Raw genomic sequence first — 17,785 nt, 5'->3', positions numbered from 1 at the left:
AAACCATGACGTGTTCTCTCCTTACCCTGAAGAATAGATGCTTCTTGACCTCCTCTGCGTCTCGTTCTCCTGCTCCAAGACGTCGTTCTGGGCTTCTCCTCAAGAGCTGAACACAGAGAAAACGTATCTAAACGGACTGTTGAAGGAAGCCCTTAGAATATCTTGAACAGTGAGTGTTTGTCAGGGGCTCCCCGCAGGATGTAGAGCTGCTCCCCATCATACTACTCAGAGTATCCCTCAACAAACCCTCCCTGTAAAAATTGTTCAAATCATCAATACTGAGTCGTTGTAAGGGATTTACATCGGCGCTTATTCATGTTTTGTTTTTTTTACCATCAACCTAAATGAAATACTTAGGATATGATGATGGTTTCATTTTTACGGCTCTTTGCTATTTTCATGCTGCTGATTCTAATCTCAGCACCAAAAATGCCGTGAAGTTGGAGCCTGACTGCTCTGGACCAGCTGAGGACAGTCAAATGTTGAATCCTGCATAATTTAACTCCAGCTCCGCGGTGTGATACAACATTAAAACTCAATACAAACCTCAAGTTTGTCAAAGACGATCTGAACTTAACCACATTTTAAGACTCAGCTATTTATGGACTTGTAGTGACTCTTCTGAATTTGTTTTGTTTTTGTTTTTAAAAAAAAGCCAAACCCTTTTCCAGGCCAGGAAATGAGTATTTTCAAATTCAGTGACTTGGATGGCTTTTTCGTGACGACTTGAAAACTGGAATAATTTTGCTAAGACACCAGCGAGGGTTTTAACTGTTGGAATTTACATAAAACAGGAAAGACCTTCTGAAAAAAGGAGTTTGTGCTGAGATGGAAGCAGAACAGCTAGGGAACGTTGGCATTCCTGTGAACGGTGTCTGCTTGGTGGAAAACCACTTTTAGTTGTCTAATATCAGACAATCAGGCGAAAGCTGTCAATCAACGCACCCGCCTCATGATGGAGATGGCCTCAGTTGACAGGAAGCGGGGATAGCGGACTTCATCATTGACAATGCTGTCAAACACCTCCTCCTCATCATCACCAGGGAACGGGGACTGAAAATGTCAAGACAATGACTGCTAAAGATGAATCGCTGTCATGTGACAGCCAACGTGCTCTTGTGACATCACAGGTTCACTGTCCTACTAAAGATCAACTCACCTCCCCGACTAGCATCTCAAAGATGAGGACGCCCAGCCCCCACCAGTCCACAGCGCGGGTGTACGATGTTTCAGTCAAAACCTCAGGAGCTAAAAACTCAGGAGTGCCACAGAACGTACTGGTTCGGTCCCTGAAGCCCATCCCTGAAGGCAACACAGCGGCTGCTTAGTAAAGATGGCCGACGCTCCTCTGTATCCAGTTGTTGTCCGACACTTATATCTTGTTACGATACATCAAGACAAATCGAGCAGCAACGTTTACAATTTTCAATTTTACCTTCTTTGCAAAGCCCAAAATCGGCAATCTTCACATAGCCCTCTGTGTCTAAGAGCAGGTTGTCCAGCTTTAAGTCTCTGCAAATGAGCACAAAGACCATCAGCCTGAGGGGGAGTGGAACTGGCTCCATCACCTGAACATCACACTGCTCACCTGTACACAATCTTGTGGTCATGTAAGAACTGTAATCCCAGCACAACACAGGCAGCATAAAATCTGAAAGATTACAAAGGTTTGTTGAAGGTTGTTCAAGCTGAAAAGTTTTACGGTGACAGCGGTTTGGGTTCAGAGGATCCGGTGACTCACACAGCCCTGGGCTCGGAGAAAACGTCAGCGTGGATGTGCATCATCAGGTCGCCTCCCGCCGCGTACTCCATGACAAAACACACATGCTCCTGAGTCTGAAAACACGCAAACAAGTTGACCAGGAACGGGTGACGCACGCTGTTGACGGTTTCAAAAATCCTCTTCTCGCACATCAGGCTGGAGGGAGAAGAAAACACCAGCACGTGAACGCTCTCCCCCTGCTCTTTCCCAACGTACGTCGCGGTTTTGTTGCTGTGCACTCGTTTACCTGTCCACCTCATCACGAGCCACGATGTCTCCCTTCTTCAGAGCTTTGATAGCGAACATCTCGCCGGTGCTTTTATATTCCGCTAACAACACCTGCAGAGCAAAGTCACAGTTCAGAGACACCGAATCCACGTGTCAGCCTGATCTGTCCTGTGGGATGAACACATGAACTGCACCTTTCCAAAATGGCCGCGTCCAAGGACCGCCACACATTTGAAGTCTTGGAGACTGAAGTGAAACTGCTCTTCTTCCCTGGAAAAAAAAGATCAATATTTACATGAGTGGGTTTTAGGAATTCATTTGAGCTTTTTTCTTTACATTTCTTGATGTACAGAATGACACCGATTAAAAAACATGAAGCCAGGGGGCGCCATTTACACTCCTGTGACTTTCACTGGTAGACACTAAACTGACATCACATTTAATGAAGGTTTGTAACTGTTAGAAACTAAAGCTCTCATGGGAGAGAAAAAAACAAAACTAAAGTGGTCACGAATCACCAACAACACAGACCTGGAATAAAAGCACACCTCCTGCTATCCTTCCAGAAAAACAGAAGAACAAACCTCTGAAGCAGAACAACAGCTGGCAGGTGTTCTCTCATGTGCCCTCCTCCATTCTCTGTCAACTGCTACTGAACTTGACTCAACAGCCTCCTACCGTATGTCTGCATCTTTCTGGATGGCCGTGAGCTCCAGGTCTGGTGGCTGGATCTCCTGCTCCACCACGCCGTCCAGGTCCGACTTCACCGCTATGCTGTTCCTCTTGTTCAGGAAGTCGAATGAGGCCAGGGCGTCCTGCAGAGAGGGCGCAGAACAACAGAACAGGTATTTGTTATTAAGGTTTTGATAAAGACAAAAATGATTGACTGATACAGGACCTGTGAGCGCTCATCAGCAACGTTCACATCCCCAAATACACTTAGTAACGTGGATATAGATTTAGAACAGCTTAGCAGGCTGACGAATTCAGAAAATCACACCACTTCAGTGTAATACGGCTTTAACACTTGCGCTATAACAGGATCTCTCTCGACATGCATCCTTCTGTCTGTCTACATATGTAGACGTGGCCTGAACAGTGTGAATGTTGAAGGGTTTTAGTGCCTGATGCCGCTTTTTATTCCGCTCTCCCTTGATTCCATTGCGTTTCTACACAGGGTTTTTTTGTCAGGCAGGCTGGTATTCAACTAAGAAAAAAAGAACTTACAAAAAATTCCAGTTAGCAGTCTTTTTTTTTTTTTTAAATAGGGAGCACCTTAGACACATTCACTCCACAGAGTTGTGGATCCATACACTACATCAGTACTTGATTGCCTATCACGGGGGGGGGCAATCATGTGCCATGGAGGGCCGTGTGTATGCAGGTTTTCCTTCCGACCAAACACTTTCACAGGTGATTCCACTGATTAACACACCTTCAGCCACAGAAGAGTGTTAATCAGTGGAATCACCTGTTGAAGTGTTTGGTCGGAAGGAAAACCTGCATACACACGGCCCTCCATGGCACATGATTGCCCCCCCCTGGCCTACCAACAGAAACTATGATTCCTGTAACGATGTAAGACTAGTAATAGTAATACTACACTTTATTTGTGAGTACTTGTGGTACCTGAAGCTGCTTTAAATTAAAACAAGGACAAAAGCAAACAAAAAAAACAAAACAAAAAAAACCCACACAAACAAAAACAGACAAAGAATACATGCTGCATAAGCAATTCTACCAGATGATGGAATTAAAAAAGGAATCGGAAAGCACAATATACTACATAAATACTGTAGTTGTACCTGTACTTCCTCCTTGTCAGGCATCTTATGTTGGACTGGGGGCTCCCGGATGTCGTCGGGCGCTCGGTAGTGCTTGGGTCCTGGGGTGGGCTCTTTGTCAAAGTCCAGCTTGGTCACCAGTGGGTCACTGTGGGCGGAGAAGACGTCTCAGACAGCAGGTTCAAGTCATGTTTGCGTGGCTTTGATTCTGATCGGTGCAGCTTCTATTGACACAGTAGTCAATATTATATATCATACATGTTTTCACAGCTCTAAACACACATGCAACATCCATCATGTCTACAAGCACGTGCAGAAGGAGTGTGTGCTTAGGTACCCGCTGGGTGTGGGGGAACCAGGAAGGCTGCTGGGCCCAGTCTCAGCTGCCTGCGGGCTGAACGAGTTGGTGCTGACGGTGGGGATGGCTCTTCTGACCAGACGGCCCCAGGTGGCGATGTTGATGTTCATCTGAGGGGCTCGCAGGAAGGTCTTACCTGATGAGGGCAGATGGAGAAAGATGATACAACGTGATGACTTGCAAGCACCACGAGAACAAGTAGGAAAAGACGTAGAAGACATCAATATAAACACATCCTTTAATTTAACGCCTCACAAGTGATCAAGAGAAGCTTTCTCTTCCATGTGGACTCACCTTGCTGCTTGGAGAAAATCTTCTTCTGTCTTTGCAATTTTGGTCGTCTCTCAATGACGGGATTGAAAAACGTGACCTACACGGACAACAGACAGTAAGTACTTCTGTCAGATCTACTTTTATATGTGTGTGTGTGTGTGTGTGTGTGTGTGTCCACCTCAGCAAACAGCATCCCCTGTGGCTCCAGGTACAAACACATCCCATGACGCTGGTTATCCAGGAAGTCCTCAAGCCTAAGGAACTTGAGGGCGCAGAGTGAACGCCAGTCTCGCCAGTACACCGAGATCTCCAGCTCACGAGACTAGACGAGGACACACACATGACAAGCAGATGTGAAACACAACAGCTCTGTTGCACAAACCACCAAGTCAACAGCACTGATGTAGGTCAGGGGAAGTGTGTGTGCGCGCAAGTGTTACCCGGTCTAGCTCCAATGTAAACTTCTGGTCCCAGGCCTGGTTGCTGACGGGCCTCCAGCTTGTCTGGCCGACTACTGTGTTGTCCAGCTTCAAAACAGCGCTGATCTCATCTGAGGACACGGACACAATGTTATATGCACAGGAATCTCATCAACATCCTAATTGTGCTTAAATTAATATCACTGAATTCTGGTTTTAGGTGACTGACCATGATCCAATCTACTTACTGGAAAGCTCTTCACTCTTTGTCATGTTCCGTGAGCTCACGCTGCGATTGCGGTTTGCTCTGCTAATAAAGGATGAGCGTGTCTCGCTGGGGCTCCAGCCAGGCAGCGGGACGGTTGCTGCTTTGGAGCGGCCGGGGACATTTTCCAGAAGGTCCTGACAGCCCATGAGCCTGACGTCTAACGTGCCTGAGGTTCCAAGAGGTAAATGTAGTCAAATACATGCTCAAGCTCATTATGTTTATTAGATGGTGGCTGGTTTCTCAGGAATTTTCTGCTTTTACTTAAATCACTGAGCAATAGTCAGTAAAAACCCATGTTGGTCCTTCTAAGAGGATGGAAAAAATGGGTTTTCGTTTTCACTGCCAAGCTTTTTAATTTCTGGTTTAAAAAAACACAACTCATTACTCTTCATGTAAGACGGTACCACTTAACAAGTATAAGCACAGTTAGATGAAGGAGACTGGTTTCAAGACAGTGTTATTAAACAATACATGAGCTGATGTATACAACACCATAGAGAATTTTTACTTATACAAATAAAGTAATCTGCAGGCAGCAAAATGTAATTCCATCCATCCATTTTCTATTGTTACCCCGTTAAGGGTTGTGGAGTGGGGGGAGGTGGAGCCTATCCCAGCAGCTATCGGGTTCACCGGGTCGCCAGTCCATCACAGGGCCAACACATGTAGACAGACACTCACAGTCCCACCTACGGTCAATTTAGAGTATCAATCAGCCTGGTCTTAGTCCCTAGCCTAGGCACAGGGAGAACACGCAAACTCTACACAGAAAGACCCCGTGCCAAAGCCCGGGCTTGAACCCAGAACCTTCTCGCTGTGAGGCGACAGTGCTGACCACTGCACCACAGTGCCGCCCCCAAAATGTACTTGTCATACTGATTTCTAATTGGACACAAAGAGTAGATGTGAGTGACGAGAGGAAGTCTTCACCTGAAAGAATCCTTCGAGAGTCAGCACACACGCCAAGTGACGCTTGCTTGAAAAACCACTTGCTCTGACTTTATTTTGCACATATCTGCACTCGTGCTCCATCTCAACCTATTTTTGAATGCCCTGTCTAGTCAGCAGTCAACACGGAAGAACGATGCATGTAAGAGGTTGAGACGTAGCAGATGTAACTGAGGATTACGTGAGAGCTGAATGAATAACTTTGATATCGTTTCATTTGCAGCGGGAGACAACACAAGCAGCACATTTAATTTATTTTCATCCTTTTTTCCCCTTTGCTGAATCTATCAGTCGCTTGCTAGCTGTATGCAAGGAATCAGTGCACAGATTTATCTTTAAGTAAGATGGCGCAGTCTTGCCCATTCATCTAACTGAGATGCTACTTGTTAACTGCCCGTCAGGCCATCGTACAAGATCAGACACAAATACTGACCAGACTGCTGAAAAAGATCTGAAATATTCTCCACGAATTTAAATAGCAGAAAAATAAGGTGGAATAACATTCTATGAATACAATAAAAACACATCTCCAAAAACAAAAAACAGGGAGGACTTTGATTGGAAGACTTAATTTAAGTTTATTCGAGGCGTGATGGAAAAATATATCAAGACTCAACCGCCGTGTTTGAGTGTAGACGTGAATGCTAATTATTCTGCCCTGATAAAGTGAAATCATCAAGGCACCACGTTAAAGAAACATTTTTGGTCAGAACTGTTGAGATGTAAAGAACACAGGCACCTCGTAGCAAGAAGCATCTCTGTTCATAGTTTCCTGGGTGCCTATAAATAGAAAACAGCTAATGGCTGGTAAACAACAGAAGCTCGTAATCATAAACAATAGGAAGATAATGTGTATTATAAATCTGATTTTCCAGAAGGAACGAGACGGGCCTGCATTCCCAGAAAATGGGACAAATGGACCCCCCCTTTCTAAAAGCAACACACAACTATGAAATGGTCACTAGGGTAAGTGAGCGTTGGAAGGAGTGTGGGACGTCACAGAGGATGATCTCAACGGCAGAGGCGATTACCTGTGAGTGCAGCGGGCTTGGTCACGGTGCTGTACTGGTTCTGTGTGGAGATGATGCTGGATCGTGGACTCAGGACTGGGGTGGACAGAAGGGACAGCTCTTCCACGATGCTGCTATTACGCGGGTGGTTCTTAGGCAACTCGTTGAGGCGCTGCTCCAAAGAATATCGCAGGAGGTCAAGCTTTTGGCTGGACTCGTTAAATCGAGCCTGGGCCTGGAACGAGCAAGAGGGGAGTTGACACAGAGGAAGACACGGACAAAGACAAGACGAAAAGAATCGTTAAACACACCGGTGGATTCAAAACAACATCAGTTTCATTGACAGGCCACCAAGCATGAATGGACAGGATTATTGCTCCTCCTACTTTTGCATCACTGTCCATCTGATTTAGTGCGAGAGGTTGTTAGTGTGACACTCACATGGACACACACAGGTAAAATGGTTGGTTGTGGTTTGTACCTGAGGGAAGCAACAAAGACTCTACAACAAGGGTCTCAAACCTGAGGCCCACTGATTGTTCAGTCATGTCACAAGGGGGCAGTATTTAAAAAAAAAAAAAAGTCCATTTCAAATATGAAATAGTACATTTTGAAAGAGACATTTTGGCTTGTTGATGAGCGATAGAACAACAACGCTTTCCATTATTCCTTTAGAGTAACGTGGTTCTACCGTGTTTATTCACATTCTAAATGTAATATGGACAAAGTCTGATAACTGGTGGTTTGTAATGACTGATGTACCTACTGAAGTGGACTTTTTATATCCAGTTTTTCTTCCAAAAAGTACTTTACAGGTAGAATTCACTATAGTTGATAGTACTGATGTAATATGGAGGGCCATGACATTGTGAGGTGGGCCACGTCTGGGCCGAGAAGATCTGGACCCCTGTTCTACAAGACGGAAACTTGAGGAATGTAACCAAATTCATACTGCATCAAAGATCATCCCCATGGTGCAGAAATATTAACATAATATTCACTGGCAATGCTATTGCTAGCTGTGGGGCTGCACTGGGTCTGACAGTGAGCAGCTGCACCAGTGGAAGAAAATGCTGCCATGTTTGAAGTGATGCACTTTCACTTCCAAATCATTGCCTGCTAGATAATGGAATCACCTATTTTTAAATCACACTATAAGTGCTTTTTCTAAACACCCTGATGTCTACCTCTGAATGTGCTCTCTTTTCCGTGACCTTTCCTGATCCCAGGAGTTTCATGACATTCTTGGCTCCCTCGGCCACAGCAGACTCTATCCTGGCGTGGTGACACAGCTCCTCCACCCGCAGGTCCAAGGGGCTGATGATGGGCTTGTCTGGGAGACAATAGAGGACACGATTTCCTCATTAGAAAAAAAAATTAAGAAAAAAACGAAGAAGAATTTATGAGGATTTTGTGTGAAATCGAAGGTAAAACTCACCCATTACTTCATTGCTCTCAAAGCTCAGCTCGCTGGCCTGGCTTGCCTTGAGGATCTGCATCCTGATGAACTCAATCTTTGTCTTGCTGTCCTGAAGCATCTGTTGGGCTGTCGCTAGCAGCTTCCGATCCTATGAGCCAGATTAATCAGTCAATCACCGTCTGGTAAAAGAATTTTTTCACTACATCGACAGACTTCATGTTTTGTCTTTGTGGACGGAAAAACCTTACAGCTGACTGTGAGAAAAACAACCTTCCTCAGCCATTGTGATTTGTTGTTGTGAGCACGTAGCACAAACAGCTGAGACCTCAGTTCATGCCCTTAATTGGAATCAAAGAATGAGTGACCGCATGGAAAATATTATTCACTAAAAATGAAAGTGTAATCTCATTGTGTCCTGTAATTGCTGACCCTCTCATATGTGCACACAGTCATGCAAACACACACAGAGTAGAGTAAGCAAACTCCACCCAGAATTCCTCTGAAGTTTAAACGCTGGTCGTTGATGGCAGCAGTGTGGAGGAAAGACCTCTGTCCAACAGGCATTTCCTCTGACATCATGACGCGACTATTTCCAACTGGAAGGTGCCTCTGTCTGGCTGTCTGTCCGAGGTCGCTTACAAAACACTGTGACCCCCGCTGGTCAGACACACATGCAGCAGGTTTCAGTCTTGACATTACAAGCAGCCGAAGTCATTTCATGTCCACTTCATTCTTTGTCTTCATAATAAATCAATTTCAGGCTGGACACACTCGCTTGGACAAACAATTCAATTAGCTGATGATCATGTTGGATGTCAGCACTTCCTCTCCTCTTTCAGAGACTTATGTGAAATGTTCCCCTGAGGCAGTTTTCATGGTCACCAGGACGGGATGAATGGACAAGCCAGCAACAAGTTGCTTCTGTGTAAACACTCTGCTATTGCGCACACATTACAGTATTCATCTGATTAGCCAATAACAACAGTAATATTAGCTGCAGTGCTCCAAGTGTTACTGAGAAAACTGACATGACTAGAAAGCGCTGAGATGTTACCAACTCTACATTTTTTTTTCCTCTGGCAAATGTAAACCAGTCATTTGTATCTGAGATACATTAAAATAACATCTGACACATCCACAGGAACACGTTGGCCTGAATCATGTCACTACAGTAAACCGTCTACAACTAAATTACAACTGAGAGACTCAGTGTTGCTGCTGTCACTGGCTGTGCTGGCTTAAATCGCTAAATTATTGTTGTCCTTACACTGTGCACTAAAGAAATCTTGACAACCGCAGGAGCTTTATGAAGGACCAGCAGCATTCATGACACACAGTTTATCAGTGCCGTGCCCAGTGCCCAGTGCCCCCCCCCCCCAGTGAAACTGTAACAGCAAACCTGTTAAGTTACCGTAAATTCTGGACTATAAGCTGCGACTTTTTTTCGACGCTTCATGCCCCGCGGCTTATACTCCGGTGCGTCTTATACGAGGATTTTACCTTCACCCTGGGGTGTGGCGGGCAGCGGCAGCGGGCAGTAATTCCCTATTGTTCCTGATGGCAGCTCCAAGTACCGTACTTAGGGAAATTCCTAGCCAAATGTTATGGTCATTTCTCTAAGTACTGTACTTGGAGCGTCCAGTCCATGCCGCGGTGCAGTGTAAAAAGAGCATCACACGATATTTTCAGTCATTTGTACTCACCCTCAAGAAGGAGAGCAGAAGAAGGAATGCTTATGATGCAGCTTTCAAGTTAAAGGCAATCAATCTGGCGGTGGCAGATGGAAATAGAGCTGCAGCACGTAAGTTTGGCATAAACGAATCGATGGTGAGACGCTGGAGTCGGCAACATGACGAACTGACCCAATGCAAAAAGACGACAAAAGCTTTCAGAGGTCATAATAGCAGATGGCCCGGACTTGAAAACGCTCTGGAAGACTGGGTCAACACGCAGAGAACGGGCGGCCGAGGTGTTTCTGCCGTGCACCGCGGCTTATTTACCGGTGCGGCTTATACGTGTACAAAGTTGATTTTTTCCCTAAAATAAGCATCTGCGGCTTACATAACGGTGCACTCTATCGTCCGGAATTTACGGTATATTCTACCACCTGCAGACAGGAAGCTGCTTTTCTAACTGGGAGCAGACCTCCTCACTCCAGTATTCACCTGATTATAAGCCTATCATCCCTTTCAGAAAAGCTTTTTATGTTACTTTGTAATTTATTGAATAGCAAACACTGGTGGTTGATGAGAATTTTTTTTTTGACAACCTGTCTTAAAAGATATATCTTCTTCCTGTATGTTTTTTTTTTTTTTAATCACAGGAATCCTCGTCATATTTGCTTGTAAGATTTCAGGGAGAAACAAGATGCGTGTGACCAAGAAAGTAGTAGTCGTTGGACATCAAATATATTATGTCTTTTTATATTCCCAGAAAACATTTTTCGCAGTGTCTTTAGTTTTATTCCAACAATCACTTTTAAGTTTTTATCAATACAGCTTGATGATAATTTTGTAAATGATGGTCCCATTTAGCATAAATGTTTAATCATTTGTTTTTCTTATGTTCTCCTTCAGATGAGGTATTTACTTGACATCATGTTAATGTTTCTCATGTCCTTATTGTATAATGCAATCTTACATTCTGTGCTATTTTTATGAAGCAACCACGTACTGTGACGGGGCCAAATTCCCCCTCGGGGATGATAAAAGTTTTGTCTAAACTAACCTAAATAGACAAGAAAGCAAAAACTGCCCTCCATCCTCTCTTTCATGCTGTGTGAAAACCAAAAAACAACATGGCGTCGGCCAAAATGCCAAACTTTAAGCTTCAAAATGGGAGGAAACGGTGGCCAGTATTGTGAAATACTGGATCATTTCACTTGATTAGGCGTCTGAAAAGTATACATACAAAGAATTAAAAAGCAATCACTGGAAATGATGAGGGGTTGTAAGTAGACAGCTTTAAAGTACATTTAGGGAGTCCTATACCATAATGGTGGGGAAGCGGATCCACACACTGTATTTAGAGATCAAGAGAGTGCACTGGAACTGTTGCTGATAAAACACTCCAGGATTGCAAACAGCCAGTGTTGGAAAATATTATAAACAGGCAGAGGGTTTTGACTGTAAGTTGATGAATTTTTTTGAGTGATTACCTAAATTGCTTATAGCCTCTATCCTGTATGCACCAGGCAGGTCACACGCTGGGTGAGCAGAGATTATAATTAACCTGAGTGACGGCCAAAGCAACACAGAAAAAGATCCAGGTTGTAGGATGCTGGGTTATCAGTGATTTTTGTGATTTCATACACTTGGCAGTCTGATATGAACATTATCGAATAAAAACTATAGAAGCCTACCTTTGATGGCCCGTTGGAGTACATCTGTATCATGTTCTCTGCACCCTGTTTGACCTTCAGCTCGATGTCGTTCTGTCTTTTGAGGGCCGCCAGGCGGCTGCTGCTGGTGCACATTCTGGCCTCACTGTTGGGGGTGTCTGGGGTCAGAGGGCATTCTGAGTAAAGATGAAACAAGTACAGGTTAGCACCTTTAAGTTCTTCTGAGACAACAGATATATTATTGCTGTTCTGTTGGCCTTTGTCATAAATACACATCCATCCATCCATTTCTATCGCTTATTCCTGTTAAGGGTTGTGGGGGGGCTGGAGCCTATCCCAGCGGCTACGGGCGAGAGGCAGGGTTCACCCTGGACAGGTCTCCAGTCCATCAAAGGACCAACACATAGAGACAGACAACCATTCACACTCACAGTCACACCGACAGTCAATTTCAGTATCAATCAGCCTCGTCCACTCTTGATGTCTTTGGACTGTGGGAGGAAAGTAACACAAAGTTTAATATGTATCGAGGTACTTATGGATATATCCTTGTCAGAGTGTCAGCTCCTCGTGGCTTTATTAATGCAGCTCTGTTTGATGTCTTCTTTTGTTTTGTTTGTCTCTGGAGTCCTCAGAGTAGACGTGGCTGCAGGGTCTGCTGCCACTGTCGCAGTTGGAACAGATTTCAGAAACATGCCAATCAGTTAGTTTTAATAGGAAAAAAGCCTCCTTTCTCTGGAGTACCAGAGAGAACCCACACAGGTACAGGGAGAACATGGAGACTCCACCCAGAAAGATCCGGGCTCAAGTCGGGAAATGAACCCGGAACCTTCGCTGTGAGGTGAAAGTGCTGACCACTGCACCACCGTGCTGCCCTATGAATATACAGAGACTTTTTAAAAGAGTGATTCAGCATGCCTGTGCCATTTTTGGCAACTGGCCATTTATAGATGATCTAATTATTTATTTACAGACCTGAGGCCAAGCAAAATGACACGACTTTGATTATGAAAACATGCCAGGTAGGGAACTTCAATAATATAATAACATATCCAGAAAGGACTTCTGGTGGTTTCTTCATTCCTTCTTCCTGACACAAGAAGGACCACACCACTCCACATCATTAGGATTTGTGTCTGAAGTCAGACAGAAAGAAGAACTGAAGATCAAAAAATGCTTTCAGATTATCACTTACAGAAACTGCCAACAGGCTTGTTCAAACATTGACCAGATCAGTCTTTCAGCAGCTGTTTTTGCTCCATTATGTCGACAAAAACAAAAACACCTGAGTGTAATTCAACAAATGTGAAGCCAGAGTTCAGAAATAGAGTTTAAACAGAGAATTAAATAACTTTGTGCTTTAATGAATTCCTATTAAAAACTAACTGATTGGCATGTTTCTGAAATCTGTTCCAACTGCGACAGTGGCAGCAGACCCTGCAGCCACGTCTACTCTGAGGACTCCAGAGACAAACAAAACAAAAGAAGACATCAAACAGAGCTGCATTAATAAAGCCACGAGGAGCTGACACTCTGACAAGGATATATCCATAAGTACCTCGATACATATTAAACTTTGTGTTACTTTCTTGTTCCTGTTCTATGAAAACACAAAGTGCAAATGATAAATGTCTTCTATAAATTGAGCTGGACCACAGTTCTGAGGGATGAGCTCACTGTTTTTGTGTTGATTTTTTTCATGTCTGGACTCGAAAGTTGCCGAGAAAACCCCTCCCCAGACTGATCACTTCAGAGAAGTGACAGACACACACACACACACACACACACACACACACACACCAAAAAACCTGCCTAGCTTCTCCTGACTTGAAAGTTCAGTTTGTGAATCAATGGTGTCGTTGAGCAACTCCTGTTAGAAACGAGCCTAAAGTGCGCTCCTGCAATGGTGTCCTCAAATATACAGTATGTCAATAGGACCAAAAATATATTAGCCTCTTACAAATAAAATCATTTCAGCCCAAGTGAAAATCAAAATACAACACAGTGTTTCTGGCAAATCAAAGTCTACTGAGGGAAATTCACCCAAACAAACAGTTGTTATTTTTAGAAGCGACTGCTACAGATCACAATACACCCATCAGCAGGAGGGTCTATGATTCATTCTCTCTGATGATGATTCATCCAAACAGTTTCTAATGACTCCTTTGAACACCTGCGGGATGTCAGCAAAAAGGAAGCACGTGATGCCTAAATGAGTCATCTAAAGACCCTTAATAAGCTGAGAAAGCGTCACTGCTGAGGTTTCCGTTTGCAGGCAGGAGGGGACGAAGTTATGTGGGCAATACTCTAGTATACACCCACACACACACACACACAGACACACAGACACACACTGAGGAGCTTGGGTTGACCCCCGAGGCAGCATTCACTTCTGGGATGACACTTTAATCTCCAACACCTCCAGTCTTAGAGCAGGACAGACTCTGAACCCTGAGTTGCTCCTGTAGAGGCAGACCAGCCTTACATGGCAGCTTCACTGCCGTCAGGGTGTGAACGGGAGTGTGAAGGGGTGAATGAGGGGCAATGTTGACTTCAGCGTACCATGTAGGCAGAAAAACAACAGATTCATGCAGTCTGTGAACAACGGCATGGGCTGTGGCGCATATGTCTCGCAGTTTCTATGTGCAAGAAAGCATTTTGAATTGTGCTTAAATGTAAATCATTTACTAAGGTGAAAAAAAAGTCAGCTCCAAAAAAGGCCACCAGCAATAAAGTTATAACAGTGCACAACCGGTCCTGGCACAGGTGGTGCTCTAATTTGGTCCAAATTTTAGACATGATGAGCGAGTTGGTGTTGGCTCAGCTGGGCTGGTTTGTTATTTACACATGAATGCAACACATAGGCACATAGGACAGAGTACGTCATTGGGAAAGTTTACAACTAGTTAAACCCACGCAGGGAAATCATCGAGGAGCCATTTTGTATGGTCGGCAGTGCACTCAACAGTTACAAAAAATGAGCTAAAACTTGGGACAGTTAATGAGAGCTGATGACGTCTTGGCAGTTGTCGGTGGTTTAAGACTCGAAGTTGACTGCAGCTGCTGAGGAGACAGCACTGTTTCTACATCTGTGTCATCTGAGCGCAGCTTCAGCTTCCATTAACTTTGTGGGCTTGTGCCAAGGTTGAACAGAACAATGGGACTTGATTTTATAATGTTGGAGCGCTCTGGTAATGGTTGCATGCATTACTCCTCCTTATTTTGCTTTCCTCTTCACTACCAACCATCCAACAGAGACCAAAAACCACGATAAGTCAGAGGGATGAGAAACTTGACAGAATGACAAAGTCCTGCAGAGAAACATGTGCTGTCATCCTGTCCATGCTCTGGGCTTTCCTCTCTGAGCGGAGGGTGGGCGAGTTCATTTGGTCAAGGGCAGAGTAAGCCAAGAATTCCAGCACCCACCCCTCCGTCTCACTGCGGTTCAGCCCACGCAGGCCTGAAGGACAAGATACTGAGCTACTGAATAGCTGTGGAGATGATGTCATGGCTGGATAGCTGACAAGGGGAACCCTCCCTCAGATTAAACCCATCTGTATCTGATGAGCAGGAAAACTACTCCTTACACAATTACATGACGATATAACATGCCATGAAAAAGACCTGTGTGGTTGTCACTTGAGATGTGATCTGATAAATGGATGAACTCTTATTGGTGAAAAACCACTGTTCTTGGGTTTGTCCCTCTATGAATGAAATCATACATGACAGTGGGAACTGACTGGCGACCCCTCAACAGTGCCTGAGAGCGAGTCCATGTTTGTCCTCGGCTGAGCGTTGGAGAATAACCAGAGCCACCTCAACCTTCTCCTGGAACAAAAACACATTCTGGATGCTTGTAGAGACACAGAAGCTCCTTCCTACTAATTCAGGAAACAAGTGCTATCTCCAGGGGAGTCGAGAGCTGACTGTATTTCAAGACATTGTCTCATGACTGTGGAGCTGAGATGCTCTCTCCATCATTTCTCCATGGCCAGCGACATTCCGTTGGCATTGCGTCACTTAAAAAGAAAGCCCTCGTTCATCAGATAGAGGGTCACCAAGTCAGGCTAAATTTGTTCCCACTTAAGATAACCATTTACCGAGACAAGTTCCCTTCCCTCCCTCAACAAACACATCCCTCCTCATCAACTTCCTAATGTCAACTGAACCAGGGGATGTAAAAGCAGCAGGCAGACACATACCATTCCTTCACCCATCACTCGCTTAAGGCAACTACTGTAATGCGACGGTGCCGAACCACTGTTATGGTTAACTCTTTCCAAATTCCATTGTTGTCGACAAATGCACAGGAGCAGGCTTTCAACAGCCTCGGAGGGGGGAACAATCGACAGCTCATTGTAACTGTCGGTGGAATGTGGAATGCAACAATGACAGCCTCTGGAGAGTGAGTCACCTCCAAAGACTGAATGTGTTCTGTGTGTGTGTGTGTGATATAGATGTTGTTCTGACACAACACTGACAAAACTACTTACTCAGCGATACTTTGAATTTTCAGTAAACCAGTAGCAAGGGAAGAGATTGCTACAGAAGTCAAAGTTGTTTTTGTCACGTTATACCAGTGTGAAGTCCTAGATAAGCCTGGAAGAAGATGGATACTTTTGGCTGCCATCACATGAGAACAGCACACCCTGGAAAAGGACTGCATCAACACTGTCAATAAGATGATATGTTCAAGGTTTTTTTTTCCCCCAGTGTGTGCAAAGTCAGTTACTCTTGCCCCACTGCCAGGGCTCACGACCTGTCAATCTTTGAGATATTTCAAGTGGATCTTAAATGGTAGAGGTGTATTTAGGTCTGACGCACGGCATACTGAAGCTGAGGATGTGAAGAGTGTTTCACTGTGAGCAGCCGGTAAGACGATGCCAGGCTCACGCTACTTGTCAACTTCACAGCCTACTGCTTTCAATTTGGATTTTATTGCAATAAATAGATCAAAAATAACGCAGGATGATGTTGGGTAGTGACCTCTGTACTTTTGAAGTTGCCTACCAAATTACGTCTGTGCTACCAAGTACTGATTCATTTTTTTTTTTAAAAACGTCCCAAATGTCAGTACCTGAAAACATCATGGTGACTGTGAGAGAATGGGGAGAGAGAGAGAGAGAGAGAGAGAGAGCGGGATTAATGAATTATCGTGAACACACACAGAGCGTGATTACGTCACGAAGCACCACTTTGTCAACAGAGAGAAGCAAAGGTGAGTCAAAAGTGGCCGAAAGTGCGGCTACACAAATGAACAGAGACGATGCCTGCTGTAACGTGAGATGCAAACATGCAGGGCTGGCAAATGCAATAAATATAACCTGCGGAAGCACCTGGCGAAACATCAGGGTCATTTAAAAGCTGATGGCTTCGAGTACTGCAGTACTGGCAAGAGTGAGAAGCGGCACGTTGCCTGATGAGGATGATTCCAAAGACGACAGCAACATGGCATCAACATCACCATGTCACGTTGCTGTTAATTTGTTTTTGAATAGACAAGTATTTTTGGTTTGGCAAACATTAACTTGGCGAAACTGAAACGACTGAAAACCCGACCTTGAGCTGCAACAAGCTCCTTTAACCTGGCTCAGGAGAGAAGTACGGCAAAAAGTACCAGTAAACCGAATCATGATGTGGACTTGGATATAATTTGTCGTGTTCTTCATCAAGGCTCCAAGCAAACCAGTTCTGAAATACTTGGGAGGTCTCAAGTATAAACTTCCTTTCTGCCATTGAACTGCTCTTACGGATTTTACACATTCGTTCTTTTACTTGTATCAGCACATAAATTAAAACCTTAAACAAGAATAGGATTAAAAATGAAATCTTGCTATTACTAAGTTCAATTCCTACGATTTTAGCACTTTGATTCGCTGAAGGCTACCGTATCTAGGCTACAGCTTGGAATGAAATAATGCCTCTGTTTCTCCGTGGATCAAATGTGGTCTTGAGTTATAACGACAACTGTC

The 17,785-nt window shown here is 44.4% G+C and overlaps 1 protein-coding gene across 3 annotated transcripts in view; it reads right to left on the bottom strand.

The window, feature by feature from the left end:
- pkn2a (protein kinase N2a) overlaps positions 1-17,785 on the bottom strand; it is a 31,560-nt gene that overhangs the window by 2,166 nt on the left and 11,609 nt on the right. For all 3 annotated transcript variants that reach the window (XM_086203273.1, XM_086203272.1, XM_086203271.1), the window contains exons 4-22: positions 11,832-11,986; positions 8,489-8,618; positions 8,238-8,383; positions 7,072-7,285; positions 5,073-5,258; positions 4,846-4,955; positions 4,584-4,727; positions 4,427-4,502; positions 4,112-4,268; positions 3,796-3,922; positions 2,669-2,805; positions 2,185-2,260; positions 2,010-2,101; positions 1,742-1,918; positions 1,589-1,651; positions 1,436-1,512; positions 1,160-1,302; positions 946-1,053; positions 26-106 (exon numbers count right to left, since the gene is read on the bottom strand). In XM_086203273.1, coding sequence (XP_086059399.1) covers positions 26-106; positions 946-1,053; positions 1,160-1,302; positions 1,436-1,512; positions 1,589-1,651; positions 1,742-1,918; positions 2,010-2,101; positions 2,185-2,260; positions 2,669-2,805; positions 3,796-3,922; positions 4,112-4,268; positions 4,427-4,502; positions 4,584-4,727; positions 4,846-4,955; positions 5,073-5,258; positions 7,072-7,285; positions 8,238-8,383; positions 8,489-8,618; positions 11,832-11,986 — 2,399 coding nt within the window. The remainder of the gene's footprint in view (positions 1-25; positions 107-945; positions 1,054-1,159; positions 1,303-1,435; positions 1,513-1,588; positions 1,652-1,741; positions 1,919-2,009; positions 2,102-2,184; positions 2,261-2,668; positions 2,806-3,795; positions 3,923-4,111; positions 4,269-4,426; positions 4,503-4,583; positions 4,728-4,845; positions 4,956-5,072; positions 5,259-7,071; positions 7,286-8,237; positions 8,384-8,488; positions 8,619-11,831; positions 11,987-17,785) is intronic.

Source organism: Aulostomus chinensis, chromosome 5 (genome assembly GCF_037954235.1).
Source record: "Aulostomus chinensis isolate RoL2024-O1b breed Wild chromosome 5, RoL_Achi_v1.0, whole genome shotgun sequence".
NCBI classification, from domain to species: Eukaryota; Metazoa; Chordata; class Actinopteri; order Syngnathiformes; family Aulostomidae; genus Aulostomus; species Aulostomus chinensis.
Note: the sequence above shows the minus strand (reverse complement) of the source record. Positions and strands in the feature narration are given on the sequence as shown.